This window comes from Antechinus flavipes, chromosome 2, assembly GCF_016432865.1.
Source record: "Antechinus flavipes isolate AdamAnt ecotype Samford, QLD, Australia chromosome 2, AdamAnt_v2, whole genome shotgun sequence".
Taxonomy (NCBI): Eukaryota; Metazoa; Chordata; class Mammalia; order Dasyuromorphia; family Dasyuridae; genus Antechinus; species Antechinus flavipes.
Window position 1 is genome coordinate 347892744 of NC_067399.1, and position 22434 is coordinate 347915177.

Sequence of the window (22434 nt, forward strand, 5' to 3'; positions counted from 1 at the left end):
AAATTCAGCAAAATCAATAAATACTATTCCTTTCACACTTGTGGACACTTTTCCCTCCAACAAACATATGAAAGGAGTTACAGGAAAAGCAAAATCTAGATATCTTTTTTGGGTCCAGGCTCATTCTTTGTTCATTTTTTATTGTCTTTTTGTTTGTTCTTTCCATTTATATTACATATATTGCTTTTCTGGTTCTTTTTACTTCATATTGCATCAGGTTCATGTAATTTACACTTTTCTGTGTCCAGAAACGTTTTCTTTGATAAGTACAACAAATGGTCATTTGGTTTGCACTTGAAAGACTTTAATGAGGGGGGAGATTATTCTTTCTCAAGACAGCCTATTTTACTTTTGACAGCTCTATTTTTAGGAAGTTTTTTTAGAACATTAGTCCTACAGCCATTTCTCTTTCTTCCTCCTATTGCTCCTTGTTCTGCCCTCTGGGGCAAGCAGAACCAAATGAATTCTCTGTTGACAGCTCACCTAATACTTGAAGACAAATATCATGTGCCTATTAAATCTTCTCTTCTTTAGATTAAATATCCTTAAAGAGTGAGATCATAGTTTTTGTGATGAGCCTACTTTAAGTATTTGCTCAGGGTCACATAAGTATCTAAACCATGAGACATAATTCAAACCCAAGTTTTCCTGAATCCATTTCATAGTTTACCACAAAATTAATTTTTTTCAGAGGATAAAGAATATTTTGATGATCCTGATCTCTCCATCCTGGTTGCCTTTTTCTGAGCATATTTTAACCTATATCTTTGCAAAATAAGTGGTGCACAGAATTAAATACAACATTCCATATGTAGTCTGATTAGGGCATAGTATAATAGAAATATCCTTTTTTTTAGATAACATAGCACTTTTCATTCACCTGGTATTCTATCCACTGTGCTACTTAGCTGCCCAACTAGCTGCTAGTTGGGCTTTTTTTACAGGGTCACTGCAAGAATAGGACAGCTATAGTAGTATACTGCTCTATTTGGGCAAATGTCTCTTGTTCATTTAAAATCAGAGATGGACTTGAAGGGACCTGGGTGATTTGATTAATTTACTTTGGGAAAACGTTGTTAGATTTGGAGAGTGGTTTGAATGAAATGGTGAAAAATTGAAGCTCAAATACCTGATAGAAACTTCTCACTTTTTGTAGGACACAGTGTTGGATGCCAGGCCAGTAGATATTCCTAATACTGTTAAGCAGGATATAATTTTTCCAGAGATCCTAGAATACTGCAATCCTCAGTACCTAACTGAGGAGATGGATAAAATACAGAAGAACCTAGAGGTACTGAGCCAAAGACTTCAGGAGGCTGTGAATCAGCACAGAGCAGCCTCGCATACCAAGGTAAGGAATAAACCTATAATTGGCAGGGACCTATCTTGGGTATGGGGATTTGAGGAGCTCTTGGCTTAGTAGCTTATATTGTTCTTTGAGGTCTGTTCCTTTCCTAGCCCTAACCCTTGACTTCACTGGAATTGGACAGAATCACTTATTCCCTTTTTTATACCCTTGATATTTGACTCAGATCTTAACTATCAATTCTTCTTTTTTTTTTTTTTTTTGTTTGTTAATTATAGCTTTTTATTTACAAGGTATATGCATGGGTAATTTTTCAGCATTGACAATTGCAAAACCCTTTGTTCCAATTTTTCCCTTCCTTCTCCCCACACTCTCCCCCAGATGGCAGGTTGACCAATACATGTTAAACATGTTAAAGCATAAGTTAAATACAATATATGTGTACATGTCCATACAGTTATTTTGCTGTACAAAAAGAATCGGACTTTGAAATAGTGTACAATTAGCCTATGGAGGAAATCAAAAATGCAGGTGGACAAAAATAGAGGGATTGGGAATTCTATGTAATGGTTCATAGTCATTTCCCAGAGTTCTTTCGCTGGGTATAACTGGTTCAATTAATTACTGCTCTATTAGAACTGATTTGGTTCATCTCATTGTTGGAGATGGCCACATCCATTGGAATTGATCATCATATAGTATTGTTGCTGAAGTATATAATGGTCTCCTGGTTCTGCTCATTTCAGTTAGCATCAGTTCATGTAAGTCTCTCCAGGCCTATCTGAAATCATTCTGCTGGTCATTTCTTACAGAACAATAATATTCCATAGTATTCATGTACCACAATTTGTTCAGCCATTCTCCAATTGATGGGCATCCACTCAGGTTCCAGTTTCTGGCCACTACAACGACGGCTGCCACAAACATTCTTGTACATACAGATCCCTTTCCCTTATTTAGTGTCTCTTTGGGGTATAAGCCCAGTAGTAACACTGCTGGATCAAAGGGTATACACAGTTTGATAATTTTTTGAGCATAGTTCCAAATCTCTCTACAGAATGGCTGGATGTATTCACAATTCCACCAACAATATATTAGTGTCTCTATTTTCCCACATCCCCTCCAACATTGCACATTATCTTTCCCTGTCATTCTAGCCAGTCTGACAGGTGTGTAGTGGTATCTCAGGGTTGTCTTAATTTGCATTTCTCTGATTAATAATGATTTGGAGCATCTTTTCATATGGCTAGAGATATTAACTTTCAATTCCTGTGCATTATTCTTCAACTTACTCTTAGTCACTTACAGATATAGTCATATCCTATTTTCGCCATGACTCATAAATGTGCCATCTCTGACCAATCGTAATCTATTGGATTTTCACCTCTTCCTTTGATTTTCCTTGCAAAACTCTAGTTTTTGTCCCTAATTTTTGTTTGATCTCCAATCTACAACATATCTAAAGCATTACTCATTGTCTTTCCTCCTAAACTCTCCCCCCTCCCGCCCAATCATCCTTATACTGAATTTTTCTCCACTCTAAATCCATCCTTCATTTTGCTACCAAAGCAATTTTACTGATGAATAGGTCTAACTGTCTTAGTCCCTACAAAAAGAAACTCCAGTGAATCATCACTTCCATAGAAAAATGCAAAATGCTCTATTTGGCATTCAAAGTCTTTCAAAACTTAGCTCCTGCCTGTCCTCTAGTCTTTTTACATCTTACTACCTGTCACATCTCTTTGATCAGTTGGCACTGGCCAATTCGAACAACATGCTCCAGCTCTCAGCTGTTCTCTCTGGCAGTCCTCAATGTCTGGAATGCTGTCCCTCATCCTCTCTGACAGCAGATCTTTCTGACTTTCTTTAAGACCTGGAAAGATTGCTTGGCTTGAAGTGTGTAAGACTTAACTTCATGAGTCTAGAGTGGGCTTTAATACTTAACTTCCTGTGTGAAATTGAGCAAGTCACTTAGCTATCTTTCTCTCAGTTTCTTCATCTGTAAAATAAGCCAGAGGGGGAAAAAATGGCAAATCACTCTAGTATCTTTGCCTAGAAAAGCCCAAATTGGTCAGATGTGACTGAAAAACAACTGAACAATATTAAAGGAAGACAAGGGAGTTCAGTTGTCAGAGCATATAATTGAGAGTGTCCTGAGCATTGGGCACAGCCAGAGAGAACATCTGGAGGAGAGAGATGGAATGTCTTGATGTAGGAAGCCAGTGTTTTTGGATTAAAGAGTGTGTGTTATGAAGCAAAATGTAAAAAGACTGGAAAGATAGGACAGGATTACATTATGAAGAGTTTTGGATGCCAAACAGCATTTTGTATTTGTTTTTGAAGGCAATAAGTAATCTTCACTATAATAGGGAAAATAAAAAAAATGAGTTTATTGAATAAAAGGGGTGACATGATTGGATCCCTATTTTAGAAAAGTCACTTAGTCGCTGAATAGCAGGTGGATTGGAGTGGTGAGAGATCTGAAGTAGGCAGACCCACCATCATTCTATTCCAATAATGCAATATAAGTGGTGGTGGCAGCTTTAAAGAGGGAAGATGGTATATTCAAGAGATGTTGAAAAGGTGAAACTGACAGGTCTTGATTGTATATGGGAAGAGAAAGAATGAGGAGTCTAGTACTTCAAGATTTCAAGTCTGAGGGACTAGGAGAATGATGTTTACCTCTACAGGAATAGGGGTGGGGAAGATTTAGGGGAAAGATGAAAAGTTCAGTTTTGGATATATTGAATTTAAGATGTCTCCTGGACATCCAGTTTAAGATACCTGAAAGATGGTTGAAAATACAAGATCAGGGATAAGTCAGAGAGATTGGAACAAGATAGATAGTTTTGAGAATTATCAATTTAAAGATGGAAATTAAATCTATAGGAATTGATGATTTCATGAACTAAAATAGTCTAGAAGAAGAAAAGAGAGGTTCAGGACAAAACCCTGAGGGATATCAATGTTTAAAGGACATGATCTAGAGAAAGGTCCAGAAAAGGAGACAGGTAAAATGATCAGATAGATAGGAGGAAAATCAGAGAAGACAGTGTCCCAAAAAACTTGAAAGAAAAAAAGTATCAAAATATCAACAAAAGTATCAAAAAAGTATCAACAGTGTCAATAGAAAATAAGGTTATTGCTTTCTCTGTAGATATTTTTTCGTTGTTTTCTCTGTAGTTGTCAACTAATATATTTTCAGTACTATAACTTTATCTGAGAAATCTGTTATAAAGATTTCTTCATATTCAATTAAGTTTTTTTTTTCTTTTTTTGCTGAGGCAATTGGGATTAAGTGATTTACCCAGGGCCACACAGTTAGGAAGACTTACCCAGGACCGTACAGTTAGGAAGTATTAAAATGTCTGAGGCCAAATTTGAACTCAAGTCCTTCTGAATTCGGGGTTGGTACTCTCTCCACTACACCACCTAGCTGCCCCCATTCAATTAAGTACTTATCTTAGGCCCATTATTTTTATTCATATACAACCTTTTCAGTTTCATGCAATCAAAATTCTCTCTTAACTTTTATAATTGCCTCTATCCCTTGTTTTGTTAAGAATATATCACTCACAGCTGTGAAATTTGTATTTTTTGTTTATGATTTGTTTACTATAAACTTTATAGTAAGATCTTGTTGGTTATTTGATGTGTATAGCATTAGAATTATAAATTAATTTTGGCAGTGCTGTCATTCAACTGTAGGAAAGATTCTATTCATAATGTCTCCATCCCCCATTTGCCTCGTCAATATTCCTCTTATCATATTTCCTACTGCACCCCTTTCTCCTTGTACATTTAAGAAAGGAGTTTCTTAGTGGTCATTCTGTCACTCTTGCTGTTGCTATTGGCATTTATTCACTTGTTCTGAATTTTGTTGTTTGGGGTACTTGAGAAGCAAATATCTTTTTTTTTCCTCTAAAAATATTTTAAACTTTTTTTTTTTTTTTGGAATCTCTATTTTTTGTCCTATATGTGTTAAGCTCAGATTTGCAGGGTAAGTCTTCGGGGCTGCATCCTGAGCTCCAGTAGGCTTCTGAACACCTTATTTTATCCTTATGTTCATGTGAAATAGTTTTCCGTTATTTTTATTTTCCATTATTCAAATGTACTTTCCTTTATATTTGAAAGTTTTTCTCTTGGTGGCTTGCAGAGCTTGTTTCTAAGTTGTTCAAATTAGCCATTGTGTGACTTGGAGTTTGTAGTGTTGTTGTTATAGTCTTTCCTAGAGTCGTCTGTGAATTCTTGGAAGTGTAATTTCATTTTCCATGTCCAGAGGCAGTTTTCTTCTATTATTTTCATTATGGTGTTAAGATTTTTTCCCCCCTGCTTTGTTTATCTAGATTTGTCTTCTAGATCCATAAGTTTTGCTTTTATAGTGATCATGGTTTCTTTTAATAGTAGTGTTTTTTGCTTCCCTTTTAGGTTAGCCTTTATTTCTCTGTATTTGCTTGCATTCCCATTCGTTGTTCTCTCTTTTGTTTCTTTGGTGAAGTTGGCCATTTCAGATTCAAGTTTTTCTATTCTTATTATTTGAGGACATAAATTCTACTTTCATAATTCTCATTTTTCTTTTAAAGTACTCATAGTATATTGTGCTTCCATATTCTCTTCAAATTCCATAGGGTCTTGAGTCTCATCAAGTATTGTATTTTTTTCCATCATTTTGTTGGTTGGAAGGTTGTTGTCCTTCATTCTCAAAGAGATCAAAATGACACCACTGTGTTAAGAATCCAGTTTGTGTGTCCAACTGTGGCTGATTACACTGATATGGGCTCTGAATGTTCTGCCGGAGGTAGGACAAAAATAGTCCCTATGAACATTTGAGGTGCGTTCTTTAACTTGTACATCTTATGTCTTTTCTGAAGTTATTCACTTGTTTTGCTTGTAGAGCATAGCACTTTCTCTGATCCTATGCTAGTGTCTCCCCATGTCATACAATCAATTCTAAAGTTGTTAAGAGAGACTGTGAGAACGTCCTTATATCGCTTTTTCTGATACACTCTGAGTTCTTCTTAAATAGTCTTTTTGGCAAGCATACATTTAGCACTTGAATAATGTGGCCTGCCCAATGGAGTTGCATTCTCTGCAATAAAGTTTGAATGCTTGTTCAAAAGCAAAAATTAGTTTAATTTTCAAAAGAACCTCAATGTCTGGTGTCTTATCTTGCCAGGTGATCTTCAGAATCTTTCTAAGACAATTCAAATGAAGTAAATTAATTTTCCTGGTATACTGTCCATATTTCACTGGCATACAACAATGATGCCAGCATGATGACTCTGGAAACTTTCAGTTTGACAGTTGGTCTAACCTCTCCTCTTCCACATTTTTCCTCAGAACCTCTCTAACACCAAGCTAACTTTGTCAATAAGTATGTCAACCTTGCCAAGGTAATGGAACTTATTCAGAGCATTCAAAAGTTCTCCATTGCTGTAACTGATGGATGGGTTCACATATGAATGTTGCAGTAGTTAATAGAATTAACTATATTTTGTTGGTGTTGATATTTCCTTCTGTTACAATTTTACCTGTTGATATATCTGTTTATGAACATAGGTCTTTGAGATTTTTTTCCTTCCTGAAATTTTTGGTATTTTCAGTCTCTTCTACCCTGTGTGTTCTTATTTTCTTTATTACTTTCCATTGCATCCCTTCTAATTATGGTTCCCTTAGGAGCTGGATTTCAAAGCATCTTAGCCTCTTCCCACAATGAGCAATTAAAAGTTCATCAGGCTATCCCAACTTTGACCCAACTGATTTTGGGGTAGTCAGAATTGGCTGATTGACATTGAGTTTTTGCCTTCAGGCTTGGTGGAGCAGTTCTGTCCTGGTACCCTGTCCTATTTTTCTGTTCCTTAGTTCTATAGCTCAACATCAGCAATTTAAAGCCTGCTTTCTTTGACACTAGCAGAACCTATTTTTCCTTGGCATTGGCAATTCACAGCTTTGTGGTACTGATGCCTCAGTTGTATCCCACAGCAAACTTTTGTTCTTGCCTGAAAGTTTGTGTAGTCCTGAGTAAACTTCAACAGGAAACTCAGGGTGATTTCGCTGGAACTCTGTGTTGTGTGCTGCTCCATAACATGGGAGTTTAAAGGAGAATGCTAAGTGAGCTCAGAGGCAGTGATTATCAATTCTTGACAAAATAGAAGAGTTGATGAATATTTCAGCCATACACGGTACACTCTTCGTTTCCAATTCTTAGTCACCACAAAAACAACCACAATGTTTTTATAAATAAGTAGGTCCCCGACCCCCCCTTTAAAAAAAATCTTTTTGGAATACATACTTAGATACCAGTGGTACTGCAGGATCAAAAGCTATGCATTGTAGAGGACCGCAGATATTGGAGAACTCTGAGAAAAGTGTACTTGAAGCAAATATACTTACAGCAGGGTATTAACTCAGTGTGAATGATGAGATAATGGTTCTCTAGTTCACATATACTTAATGTGCTGTAATGATATAATCATACTGAGGTATTTAAGGGCTGGGAGGACTGGAAATTCCATCTTTGACCATACTCCTAGTGGCTCTACTGCCTGCTTGACTCCTCCACTAAGACCAAGGGTGGTCCCCAGATCCTCCAGAGAGCTAGCCCAAACATTACAATGCACAGTTTGATTGTCCTGTGGACATATTGCCCTCTAGATCATGATGTTCACAACTCTAGCAACAGTGCATTAGTGTCCCAATTTTCCTACATCCTGTCCAACATATAATCATTTTCTTTTTGTCATTTTTAGCCAATGTGCTAGGTGTGAGGTGGTAGCTCAGATTTGTTTTAATTTGCATTTCTCTAATCAGTAGTGATGTAAGAGTATATAGATTTTTTTTTTAATCTGCCTATTGATATCCTTTGACCATTTATTGATTGGCAAATGACTTGTATTCTTTCTATTTTGGGGGGGCAGAGCTGAGGCAATTGGGGTTAAGTGATTTGCTCAGGGTCACATAGCTATGAAGTATTAAATGTCCAAGGCCGGATTGAACTCATGTCCTGATTGTAGGGCTGGTGCTTTATCCAGTGCACTATCTAGCACTGTAGAGATGCAAGCAAATCCTCTCCCCCAAGCAGTTAGCCTATCTGGTCCCTTCCATTCACCACTTTCTGGGTCTCTCCACATCACCTGGCGATTATCTAAAGATAGTGGAGCTGCTCGCACTGGACACTGCTCTTCTGGTGGGTTATAAAACCTGTCTGCTGGAGCCAATGCATCTTTATCAAAGATTAAAAAATTAATGGTATAGAGAACTAAATTTAGAAGTTCTCTAGGGTTACCCGTGGCTCCCCCTTTCTTTTGTTTTTGGAGGAGTGTCTTAATGTCCCTGTTTCTTCTTTCTACGATTGCCTGACCTTGAGGATTAAAGGGTATGCCAGTAGTGTGTAAAATCTTATACTGTGCACAAAAGTGTTCAAAATGTTTGGAGGTATATGCTGGTCCATTATCTGTTTTTATTTCTTGTGGCACACCCATAATTGCGAATGCTTGAATGAGGAATTCAGTGACCACTCGGGCTGTCTGAGTGGACTGAAAAGGAGTTCTGACTACTCTTTTTACGGTTAAATCATGAGAGTATACAGCACAAATATTTTGTTTGGCTGTGTCTGTAAAAATAGTTGGTCCTTCAAGAGGAACCTTAGAAAACTCCTCAAAAATCCATTGCCAATTATGCAGTAGTCTGGTTATCTTTAATGGAGATCCATGTGCAAAATTTGGAGCCATGACTTGTATTACTATAAATTTGATGAAGTTCTCTTTGTATTTGAGAAATGAGGCCTTTAACAGAGATGTTTGTTGCAAATTTCCCCCTTTCCTGTTTTCCTACTAATTTTGTATTGGTTTTGTTTATGCAAAACCTTTTAATTTTCTATAATTGAAATGATCTGTTTTACATTTTGTAATGCTCTGTCTTTTGTTTAATCGTAAATTCTTCCTTTATCCATAGATCTAACAGGTAAAATATTCTTTGCTCTCCTAATTGCTCACCCTGTATGTATAAATTATGTACCCATTTTGACCTTATCTTAGTATATAGTGTGAAATGTGTCTAAATCTAGTTTCAGCTGTATTGTTTTTTAGTTTTATCAGTAGTTTTTGTTAAATAATAAATTTTTGTCCAGAAAACTTGGATCTTTGGATATGCTGAATTACTGTGCACAGTTACCTAGTGTATTATGTATACCTAATCTTTTCCATTGATCCACCACTATATTTCTCAGCTAGTACTAGAATTGTTTTGGTAATTACTGTTTAATGATGTGCTGTGAGATGTGGTACAGCTAAACTATCTTCTTTCAAAAATTTTTTTTATTAATTTCCTTGCATTATTGACTTTTTGTTCTTCCAAATGAATTTTGTCTTCATTTTTTCTAGCTCTATAAAATTATTTTTTTTCGTAATTTGATTGGCATGGCACTCAATAAATAGATTAACTTAGGTAGAATTTTTAGTATTTTAACTTGGCCTATGCATAAGCAATTAATATTTTTTTACTTGTTTAGTCCTAACTTTATGTATGTGAATCTGGGTAATGTTAAATTGACTCCAAAATATTGTCTATGGTTATTTTAAAGGAATTTTTCCTATTTTTTGCTCCTGGACTCTGTGTGTGTGTGTGTGTGTGTGTGTGTGTGTGTGTGTGTGTGTGTGTATGTGTGTGTGTGTGTGTGTGTGTGTGTGTTTATGAATTTATGTATGTATAATATATACATATGTGTATATATATATATATGCTGATAATTTATGTGGATTCATTTTGTTAAAATTGTTAATTATTTCAACTAGTTTTTTAGTTGATTCTCTTGGTTTCAGTAAATATAGCATCATATGATTTGTAAAGAGTAATAGTTTTGTTTCCTCATTGCCTGTTCTAATCCTTTCAGTTTTTTCTTATTGCTATAGTTATCATTTCCAGTATAGTGTTGAATAATAGTGATAATGGGCATACTTATTTCACTTCTGATCATATCAGAAAAGCTTCTAGCTTATCCCCATTACAGATAATGCTTTTAGATAAACATTTAGATACACATCATGTCATTTTAGGTGACCTCCATTTATTCCTATGTTCTCTAGTGTTTTTAATAAGAAATGGATATTGAAATTTGTGAAAGTCTTTTTTTGCATCTATTGAGATAATCTATGGTTTTGGTTGGTTTTGTTATTGATATAGTCTATTTATGCTGATAATTTCGCTAATATTGAATCAACCTTGCATTCTTGGTATAAATTCTACCTGGTCATCAAGTATGATTCTTGTAATATAGTGTTGTCATCTCCTTATTAGTATTTTATTTAAATTTTTTTCACCAGTATTCATTTTGGGGTCTTTTTCAGGAGGCATTCGTTGAATTCTTTCAGTGGTCATTTTACCTTCTGTTTCTTTAATATTCAGGCAGTTAGTTCTCTTTGATGATTTCCTGAAAAATAGTGTCTAGGCATTTTTTTCATTGTATATTTCAGGGAGTCTAGTAATCCTTAGATTGTCTCTCCTACCTAGATCTATTTTCCAGGTCGGTCGTTTACATTTTTTTCTATTTTTTCATTTTTTTGGTTTTGCTTGATTGATTTTTGTTGTCTCATTGAGTCATTTTCATTTGTTCAATTCTGAATTTTATTGAGTTATTTTCTTCATTAACTTTTTTTTACTTCTTTTTGTATTTGTCCAAATGAGTTTTTAAATGAGCTGTTTTGTTCTATGGAATTTTTTTTCCATTTCACAAATTCTGTTTTTTAAGGAGTTATTTTCTTTTTCTATTTCACAAATTCTGTTTTTCTGAGACTTAATTTCATTTACTGTTTCACAAATTCTGTTTTTCTGGGAGTTGCTTTCTTTTTCTACCTTATCAAATTTATCTTTTAATGAATTATATCCTTTTTCTATTTCACTAAGTCTATTTTGTAATGAATTCTCTTCATATAGTTTCTGTGTTGCCTTTTTCAGATCCTCTTGCAAATTTTTCATTTCCTTTCCCCATTTTTCTTCTAACTCTTTTAAGATCTTTTTAAATTTCTTTTAGGAGAGCCTTGTATGATGGGGACTCCTTTTGGGACTTCATCTGAAGACAGTTTATCTTTAGTCTCCTCAGGGTTTGAAATCTGTTCTTTTCTTTCCCCATAAAAGCGGTCAATCTTTAGAGTCCTCTTTACTTTTTTACTCTTTTTTTTTTTTTTTTAAGTTCTGCTTTTTGGGTGAGGAAGTTTGGCCGCAGCTATGCTGGGTCAGTGCTAATTCACTCCCAGTGCTGAGTGGGTATGGCCAGGTCCAGTGAGATTTGGTGTTTTGTTGTTCACTATTGATCTTTTGTGTTTGTGTTGGATCTTTTATAATTTCTCTGCTGATCTACTGGCTTGCAACTTTTCTGCTGATCTACTGGCTTGCAACCAGGGCAGAGTAGCCAACTCTGCTATAGATTCCTGTGGATTCCTCCCCATAGATTCTCTGTGACGTGGAGTCAGCAATCCCCGGGATTCTGCGCTATCTGTGCTGGGGTTTGTGGTCAACTATTTTATGTTAGGCTACCTCCCTCCCATTTCAGATTGAAACAGACCTTTTCTGGTCTGTTTCCTCCTGTAAATTCTCTGCCATATGGAGTCTGCACTAGCACACTGAGACTACACTGCCCCAAGACTCTACGCTGTCTGCGCTGGTGTTTGTACTCACCTGGTTGTGCTAGCTGCCTCCCTCCCGTTTCTTATTGAAACAGACATTTTTGGGAGATTTTTGAAATTATCTTCTGCTGATAATTTGTTGCACTCCCCAAATTTGTAGGTTCTGCAGGTCCAGAGTTAATTCAGAGGCTGGATTTCGTAATTATTGTGAGGGTTGTAGAGAAGGTCAGAGAGAAACGTGTGTTGTCTCTGCCATCTTGATTCTGCTACTCACCAGTATTCATTAGGGAAATTAGTCTACAAAATCATCTGTCCTGTTGCAATTAATTATAACCATCAAGATTATTGGTGTCCCATTGTGGAATTTGTAAAGGCCAGTTGGGGGCTTCTGTTGGGGCTAACCTGTTAACTGCTTCTGTGACTGTTTAGTTCCTATAATTTATAAGAATTCTTGATCTGACTTTGATCTGACAAGAATTCCCCTTGCTGGATTCATAGAGGCAAAATGTTTTAAGGTAGATTCTTTGTCTTGCAATCTTATTGTAATGCTGGAGAAACTGAGGCAAAATAGAGATTAGAGAGTTTTAATATTTTATTTGGATTTCTGAGAGGGAGAGATTGTGCTGGGTGGGGGCATGATGCTGTTGTTGTCCAAAGCATCCCTCAGCAATGTGAGTTTTCAGTGACACATATAGGCTCCAAGCTCGGGGCTCTAAGACAAAGGTGAGTAGGGATCTCCTGACAAGGACCATCAATTTGGTTCTGACAGGTTAGGATTAGGACCATAAATTCTTGATGACTTAGGAGGAGTTAAGAGCCAGGAAGTCTGAATTCCCCCTTAACTTGAGTTTATACATTTACAATTTATAACCTTAGAGTAACTAGCCCTAATGATCGATCGGGGGTTTAAAGCAGAACAATTCAGGGAAATGGGACAATTAGGGAAACTGAGGGTGTAACCACCTATGTTCTAAAACAAAAGAAAGTGGAAGATGTAATGGGCCAGAACTCTTGGAGATATGTACTTGAAACAAAGATTCTTATAACAAGGTGTTAACTCAATGGAATTGATAAGACAATGGTTATCTAGTTTACATATACTTAATACTTAGCATGGTGAGTAATAGTTCTACAATTGATGTAATTTAATAGAGTACTTAAACTGAGGACAAAGTCAGCCACAGACATTCCATCTTTGATCAGCCTAGTGGTGGCTCTCCTGCCTCCTGCACTTTGAAAATAATAGTAAGACAATAAAAAGGAACTGTGGCACAACATTATCTTTTAGCATCTAGAGCTGAAGGTAAGCAACTGCTGTTACCGCACTCCCTCCAAAAGTTTTCACTTCTTGTAAAAGCGCTCAAAAGAAAAATTCCCTTTTTCTGCCTCTCTCAATTTTGGCCACAAACAAAAGATGATTTTTAAAGAAAAATTTCTTTTACTTTTTTCCTTTAAACTTTCTTCTCAGAAAAGACCTTGACATCAGAGAGATCACTGAAGTAATGTTGATGTTCAAGAGTACAGTCAGACTCTTCCTATACCAGGTCACTGGGTTAGCCACCCAACTGATGGGGTACAAATGATACCCTAGAAGTACATTGGAATTGCAACTATTTCTATCCATATGAAAAGATGCTCCAAGTCATTATTAATCAGAGAAATGCAAATTAAGACAACTCTGAGATACCCACTACACACCTGTCAGATTGGCTAGAATGACAGGGAAAGATAATGCATAATGTTGCAGGGGATGTGGGAAAACAGGGACACTAAATACATTGTTGGTGGAATTGTGAATACATCCAGCCATTCTGGAGAGCAATTTGGAACTATGCTCAAAAAGTTGTCAAACTGTGCATGTCCATTGACCCAGCAGTATTACCACTGGGCTTATATCCTAAAGAGATTTTAAAGAAGGGAAAGAGACCTGTTATGTGCAAGAGTGTTTGTGGCAAAATGTTTGTAGCAGCCCTGTTTGTAGTGGCTAGAAACTGGAAATTGAATGGATGCCCATCAATTGGAGAATGGCTGGGTAAATTGTGGTATATGAATGTTATGGAATATTATTGCTCTGTAAGGAATGACCAGCAGGATGAATACAGAGAGGCTTGGAGAGACCTACATGGACTGATGCTAAGTGAGATGAGCAGAACCAGGAGATCATTATACACTTCGACAACGATATTGCATGAGGATGTATTCTGATGGAAGTGGATTTCTCTGACAAGGAGACTTAACTGAGTTTCATTGGAGAAATGATGGACAGAAACAGCTACACCCAAAGAAGGAATACTGGGAAATGAATGTGAACTATTTGCATTTTTGATTTTCTTCCCGAGTTATTTTTACCTTCTGAATCCAATTCTCCCTGTGCAACAAGAGAACTGTTCGGTTCTGCAAATATGTATTGTATCTAGGATATACTGCAACATGTTTAGCATATATAGGACTGCTTGCCATCCTGGGGGGGGGGGAGGGAGGGAGGGGAAAAAACGAAACATAAGTGATTGCAAGGGATAATGTCGTGTAGAAATTATCCTGGCATGGATTCTGTCAATGCGAAGTTATTATTAAATAAAATAAAATTTATTAAAAAAAAAAAAAAAAAAAGAGTGTTTGTGGCAGCCCTTTTTGTAGTGGCCAGAAACTGGAAACTGAGTGTATGCCCATCAATTGGAGAATGGCTGAACAAATTGTGGTATATGAATATTATAGAATATTATTGTTTTGTAAGAAATGACCAGCAGGATGATTTCAGAAAGGCCTGGAGAGACTTAACATGAACTGATGCTGAATGAAATGAGCAGGACCAGGAGATCATTATATACTTCAACAACAATACTATGTTATGATCAATTCTGATGGATCTGGCCATCTTCAGCAATGAGATGAACCAAATCAGTTCCAATGGAGCAGTAATGAACTGAACCAGCCACACCCAGCGAAAGACCTCTGGGAGATGAATAAGAACCATTACATAGAATTCCCAATTCCTATATTTTTGTCTGCCTGCATTTTTGATTTATTTCACAGGCTAATTGTATACTATTTCAGAGTCTGATTCTTTTTGTACAGCAAAATAACAGTTTGGGCATGTATACAGATATTGTATTTAATTTATACTTTGACATATTTAACATGTATTGGTCAACCTGCCATCTTGGGGAGGGAGTGGGGGGAAGGAGGGGAAAAGTTGGAACAAAAGGTTTTGCAATTGTAAGTGCTGAAAAATTACCCATGCATGTATCTTGTAAATAAAAAGCTATATTTAAAAAAAAGAAGAAGAAGAAGAAGTACCTTGGGGTTATGGGCTGGTGTTGCAAGTCATTTCCCCCAAAATTTGTAGGCATAGATCTCCAAATCAAAGGGCAAATATTTTATTATGTTGTTTAAAGCAGGCCAGATTCATAAGGTTTTGTTTTTTTTTTTTTTTTACAAGCATAAGGGTTTTAGCAATTAACAAGAAGACAAGTTCCCTTGTAGAACTCAGAATTAATCAGGAAGAAGATACCATGAAGTGGGACTGTGCACCATTGACTGGGGGGGCTAAATTCATAGAGAAGTTTAGGGAGGATCTATAATATGAGCAGCTTTTTAATAGAAATTTTCTGATTAGATAAAGATAGGGTTTCTAGAGACCTCTGTTGAGGCCGAAGACATCTCAACAAGGTTAGAGCTCCCTTGGTCAATGTCATGGATTTGGTGAAAGAATTCATACACTTAGTTTGTCTCTAAGTTAATGCCGAAAGATTTGTTATGCTGTGAAGTAATTGCGAGGGAATTTAGCTAAGAGTTAGGATCAAGGAGATAATTTTATTGAAAAGAGAAACAAAAATTACGTTGATATACTAATATTATAGTTTAGCAATTAAAAAGTGGTAAGGGTTAGGGTAGTTCCCATCATTGAGTTCTACAGCTTGCTGACCAACAGATTGGCTAGCATTGTTTGTGGTACTCCCAAGGTTGGATAATCTTAAGAAATCTTAAGTTTCTCAGGCATTGCTATTTTTTTTAGAACTCATCATCTTCACCTGGGATGGTGAAGGCCTGCTTAAGAGCAGAAGGCATAAAAAAAATCAAGTGTCCACTTATAATCCTATCAATGTTCCTCCCTCTTACTTCTGGGAATAGGTAGGCTTCCAGATTATTTGGAGATTCAGGTTTTCTCTGCTAGTGCCCACCTGGTTACCTAGAATCTCATTATGGTATTGCCATGATATGCAAATGAATTGAATTGAAGTTGGAGAGGGCTATGAAAAATCATCAGCCTTACTTCTCCTTCCTCTTCCCCTCATCCTTATCCCACTCACTGGATCTAGTTGCAAAATATTGATCAGGACAATTGGATGCAGTGGGAGACCTTGGCCTTTTTAAACTAAAGTGTTTTACTGGTCTCAGTTTGAACCACACCACTGTTGGGGATACCCAATTGTTGAGGTTGAGAAAGGGAGAATGCCAAAAGTTTGGGGTCCCAGACCAGTGTCATGAGGTGTACTTCAAAAGAATTTGCAGGTTTGAACCCATCTCCTAGTCAAGGAGCAAAGTTTATTGAAAGTAATGTAATGCTATTACAAAAGCAGACTTGAATTCTAAGGGAATTCAGTAGAGAAATAAGGAGATATATTTATCCAGCTTTCAGTCATAGATATACTAATTCTATGGCTCATAAGTAGGAAGGAGTGGTCTCTGGAATTTGGTTTTCTTGACCAGATTATTACTGACAAGATTACCAATCAGCAATGAATTGAGGAGTGGTCTGTCCACTGTTGTCTCAGGAGTTTGATCTGTGGGAGTTTCCTGAAGCCAGAAGCTATCTGACTAAGGAGTGGGTCTATTCAGAATCAGATTGGATATGAGCGCTTCCTGTGGCAAATTCCAAAGGTAGAAGATTTAGAGTAGAATCTCTACTATTGACTTATTGTTGGACTAGAAATGCCTCCTCCAAAGTTAGGAGACCCCAAAACCACTGCTATATTTCCCTAGAAGCTATACCATATCACAATCAGTTATTAAGGCTAAGTAAGAAGTAAGGCAGAAAATTTTTCACTTTCACTTAGATGGGAGCGGGGGAATCGGTTTAGGAGGGGAAGATCCTCAGAGTTTCTGGCTAAAAGAGAAGCAGTTGCTATTTATAATCATTCAGAACCATGCAGGGGCTAAACAATGACCAAAATGGGTCTTGGCCTGGGCCCTGTTTTTGGCTAATCAGTGAGCCAGAATGATTTGGGTTTAAGGCAAGTTCTTAAGGCACAGCTCTTTTTTTTTTTTTTTTCTTTCCATTCTCTACATATCATACAGATGAGGTGCAAATGATAGGTTAGTAGTTGAGATTGGGGTGGGGAATCCCCTCTTATTGGTATAAGTCTAATGCGAAAAAATTCACAAACCCAAAATCTGTTTGTGGCAAAAGAGATTTATTGTTGGTACTAAGAAGCCAGCTTTTCTAGGAAGACCAACTTCTTAGTGGGTAAGGTCCTATCAGGGAAATAACAAGAGTTAACACTAAGAAGAGAGTATCTTCACAGTGAGCAAGAGTCCTGGCAGCTTTGTCAAGAAGAGAACTTCCTTGGCAAGCATAATCCTGTTTTTCGGACTTCTGCAAAGATTTGGGGTTCAGAGTTGTATTTTATTAACTGAATGAGGCTTGGGCTCTCATTCACAATTGAATGAGATTCCTTCAATGTTGTCAACGTCTCAGGCCTAGATTTCCAGTTGAAAAGAGATTGCTTATCTTGGCGTTTCAAGCCACTCAATATTAGGCCAAGATCTCCAACTGAATGAGACCACTTAAGAGAGTTTTGTCTAGAAAGGGCATGCTTCTCCCAGTGGAGAGCCTGAGACCCTGACTCTTCCTTCTTTTACAAATTAAAGGGAACACAGTTTCAGGGTTCACCTGTTAGTGCTCTGACAAAAAGAATATGAATTTGATCAGCTCAAATATACCTTGGGGTTTGTAGGCTAGATTGTTTTCTGAAATTTTAGTAGATAATACAAGAAAAGGGGTGCCTTTAGGCAAAATTTTACTGATTTGGTTGGTTAAGACTTTATCCAGCTTCTCAGCTCTCTGCCTAACCCATTTGAAACAAGTATTGGCCATATCACACAGAGACAAGAACTACATAAACATAAAACCGACACACACACACACACACCCTACGCATCCTCCCCCCCACCAGTGTTAGTGACTAGAAATGTTTAGTTTATATTAAAAAAAAATTACTTTTCCTTATTTATCTGTTTCTTACTCTGAAAATACCTGATTATTTCTTCAACTTAAGGAAATCCCTTTTCATATACAGTTTAATCTGACAGATGTACTATCTGATGTCTTCCCAAAGATCTGACAACAAGGATTGCAACTTTTAGATAGTTGATAACTCTCATAGCTATACCTGTTTCCTTTTTGAAACCTGATTGATAGGCATTTAAATGAGGAGTTAGGTTAAAAGTCTTCGGTTCCTCCTATTGAAAACAAGTGTTGATCTTGAGACTCATCTGCCTCCTGCAGTCTGGACCCAGGAATCTGTCTCCACCCAGACCACTATGGTTGTTTTTCTTTTTCATATTCTGGATCACCTTGAACTCTAGTGGAGGGATGACTGACATTGGCTTATTCCCTAGAGGATAACAATTCACTAATTCACTTTAAACAAAAGTAAGGGGTCTCTAGAGATCTTATCCAAGATTGTAAAGCTTGTATCCTAAGGATAAAGGCAATCTCCTCTATCTGCTTTGGTTCACACGTCCTTGTCCTTGAATAAGGAAATTAAAAAGCCTGGATCCAAATTAATAATGAATTATTAATAAAATAAAAAAGAATTATTTCTCTCAACAAGTAACAGTTTTTAAAAAAACATAAATTGTTAGGGCAGCTAAGTGGCATAGTGTATAGAGCACCAGCCCTGGTCAGGAGGACCCGAGTTCAAATCTGGTGTCAGACACTTAACACTTCTTAGCTGTAATTACTCTGGGCAAGTCACTTAACCCCAATTGCCTCAGCAAAAAAGAAAAAAAGCAAAAGGAAAAAAAAACACAAATGCTATTCCACATTGTCAGAGCTTTTTTTTCTGCTAATCATGTGGTTTGAGAATATTTTTTATTTTAATGTGATTAATAATGTTTGTTGTTTTCCTAGGGTTGAATCATCCCTGTCATGAATCTAACTTGGTCATAAGGAATGATCTCTTAAATAAGTCAGTGTAGTCTATTTGAAAGAAATTTTGTTTCAAAATTTGAAATCAATATTGCATTTTGTTGTAAGCTAGTTGATCCCATGATTGTCATGTACAAGTGTCTCATTTAAATGAAAGTAAGATTTAAAAGATAAAACACAGGGACTAGAGTCAAGACCTGATTTCAAATGTGGCCTAAGACTTACTAGCTATCTCTTTTTTTCAGTTTTCATTTCTGAAAATGGGAATATTAATAGCACCTTCTTGCAGGGTTATTATGGCTATTAAGTGATAAAATAATTATAAATTACTTAGTACAGTGCTTGGCATATATTAAATACTATATAAATGTTAAGCTATTATTACTGTTGGTCAGGGAGTGACTCTCTTCTCCCCACTCTCTTCAGTGGTAAAATGCCTTGGTAAACTAGATCTTCACTGCCTTACCTCAAAGACATGACACTAGCAAAATATTGGTGATTTTAGAGCTCATTTCTAGCCAGTGAGAATGCACCTAAATAGCCAATTTTTTAAATATCCATTTCTGGTGTTAGGGTCCTTTGTTAGTTGAGATGATTCTGGAATCTAATAACTCAGTGCTGCTAGTCTGGAACATAATGACGCAGTGCTGCCAATGGACCTGATATTAATGTCTTCATTGTTTTTGCAGGTCTGCAGTTGTTCCCAGAGACTCCAAAGGTTGCCAGAGCTAAGCACCATTATGATGAAAGAAATCCAGGAGGCTGTGGGATGTGAGCTGGCAGCTCTGGAACAGGACTGTGAGGTTAAGAGCTGGCCTCATGGACTATATAGACTTCACTTTAGACAGGCTGGAGAGTTGAGCAATAGTGAGACCCACCAAATGACCAAAGTAATTGAGATACTGAAGAAGGAGGAAGCTAGACTCAAGAAAACACTCAGAAGTTTACAGAAGAAATGTCATCAAGAACTGGCCATTCTGACACAGGGACTGGAAGGGGTGATTTGGGTCCTTCCATGTCTAAGACAGTGAAAGGAAGTCCTCCCTTCTTACTCCCTTACCCCCCTTCCCAGTATTAAGCTTGTGAGCACCACTTGCTTCTCACAGCCCTCCCTTTTTTAGTATCCCTCCCCCCCCCTTAGAATTCCCCCCCCCCCCCATCTTGCCCCTTTCCCTCCCAGTTACCGTATTTGAAAGGAAGTCCTTATGGAGATGCCTCTGCCTAGTAGCCCTGGCCTAAGAAGTGAAATTTTCCCCTCTTCCAGGTGTTGTGCCAGTTCATGATTGTGGAGAAAAGAATTAAATCAGGAATATGGGCTCACACCAGTGTTTTTCTGGTCAATCCCCTATTATTTCTTTAATGATCTTTTATCTCCTTGTGCTACCCTCCCTAGATTACCTCTTTGTCTATAATTTCCCAGGTGAGTGATAATCCATTCTTCACTGGAGGATCTCAAGTTCCAGGAATTTTGCCTATATATAACTTCTATTCATTAATGCTAATTCTATCCTTTGGAGCCATACAAATCTTCTAATATTTCTTCCTTATGATAGCCCTTTAGGTATTAGTAATTCATGATTATATCCACTCTTAAGATTTCTGGGCTAATTCCTTCAATTTGTTCTTGTGTGTTTCTAAGAACTGAATTATTTCCACATCCTTGTCACTTTCTGGTCTTGCTTCATTTTGTCTACAATCTTCAGATCTGGGCCCTCCCCAATATGATTCTAAACTACTTTTCTAGCCTTATTTCATATAACTCGTTTTATTGTAGTTTATGTTCCAGCCAGAAGTTGTCCCCATGCTCAAAGTTTCTTTTTTTCTTCTCCAATCCCACATATTCCCGTAAATTATTCCTTATTTTAATAAAATAATAATTATTATTACTTATTATCTTCATCTTTTAGCATCCTGTCGTCTTTCAGGGTTCAGATTGGGTGGTATCTCCTACATGTAACTTTCCTCTGACTAAAGTGTTCTCTATTCCTAGGTCACTGTCTGGATTCTCCTTTGTGTCCCCTTTCACTTCCTACCTTATGTTATATTTCAATCTTATCTTCCTGCTCTGTCTTCCTATCTCTATCTTCTTCCTCACTCTTCAGTAGATTGTAAGCTTCTTGAGAGCAGGGATTGTAATTTTTAGATTTGCATTCTCAGTTCCTTCAGTGTTTTAGGTAACTACTTAATAAATGTTTGTTGAATTGAATTGATTTCACTTTAATAGTAAACACTGAAAAGGATAAAGTATAGGTGCCTGGGAAATTCTAATCTAGCTACAATTTGATGTTACTTATCACTTGTTGGGTCTCCAAACCACTTTATTATACTCTCAGGAAAGATTAGAAAACTGCAAGAAAGGAGGGGGTCTTCTGTGTGCCAGAAATTAGCTACAATATTTTGACCAAATAGATATGGAAAGAGCATGGCTCATATTGAATCCAACTGGGTAAACAGAAAGTTAGGTTAGAGTTAAAGCTAGGCTTCGCAAAAGCAAAAAAACAAAACAAAAACAACAACAAAAAAAAAACCCAGTAAATCATGAACTAATTCTGAGGACAGAAGATCCAAGGTTAGTTTTGAAATTCACGTGGAGCATGGCCAGAAAAATACAGGAGCTTGGGAGCATGAAGTGTCGGTAATAATTTTTGACACTAGGAATCAGCCAGACAATATGGCTTGTATGATTATGCTCCTGGACTTTGTTCTCCTTCAGTATGTCAAATAATTGTGATTCATTGATTGAGACTGCTTAAAAAGGGTAACATGAGAGATTTTGTCAGATGTATTGCTAAAATCTTAATATAACGTCTATTCCATTCACCTGATCTAGTCATTTATAATTTTGTCAAGGAAACGAAGTTATATTGGCATATTTTTTTCTTGATAAACATGTAGTGATCACTGCTTTCTTAAATATTAATCATACTTTTCATAAATGTGCTCTAGAATTTTGCTGGAAATACTAATAGCCATGAGATAAGTAGTATTGTTAAGCCTATATTAATCTGAGCTTTAAAGAGGTTATATTTTCTTCTGGTCACATAGCTATAAGGTATTAGAACCTAGATTCAAATTTAATTATCGTTTCAGATTCAGTGCTAATTCCATTGAACTAAATTACTTTATAAGGAACCAAAGTCAAATTCACTGAGACTTTGAAGAATTTCTAGTACCTTGTGTTTTACAGTTTTTTAAAGATCATTGAAATTACCTAATGATAAAAAAAAAAAATCTAATAGAGTCAGTCCCAGTTATCAATCTACTATATATTTCCCAGTTCTTTTCATGTTCTGAAAAAGGAGTTTGTTTGGCTCTGATTATTGAACTCATTGAGGTCACCTCAGCACTTTTAATAT

The 22434-nt window shown here is 36.6% G+C and overlaps 1 protein-coding gene across 1 annotated transcript in view; it reads left to right on the forward strand.

The window, feature by feature from the left end:
- TEDC1 (tubulin epsilon and delta complex 1) overlaps positions 1–21284 on the forward strand; it is an 83729-nt gene extending 62445 nt beyond the window's left edge. Inside the window, exons 6-7 of the mRNA XM_051973672.1 lie at positions 1157–1351; positions 19768–21284. Of these exons, the coding sequence (XP_051829632.1) occupies positions 1157–1351; positions 19768–20109 (537 nt within the window). The 3' untranslated portion in view covers positions 20110–21284. The remainder of the gene's footprint in view (positions 1–1156; positions 1352–19767) is intronic.
- Positions 21285–22434: the final 1150 nt, after the last annotated feature.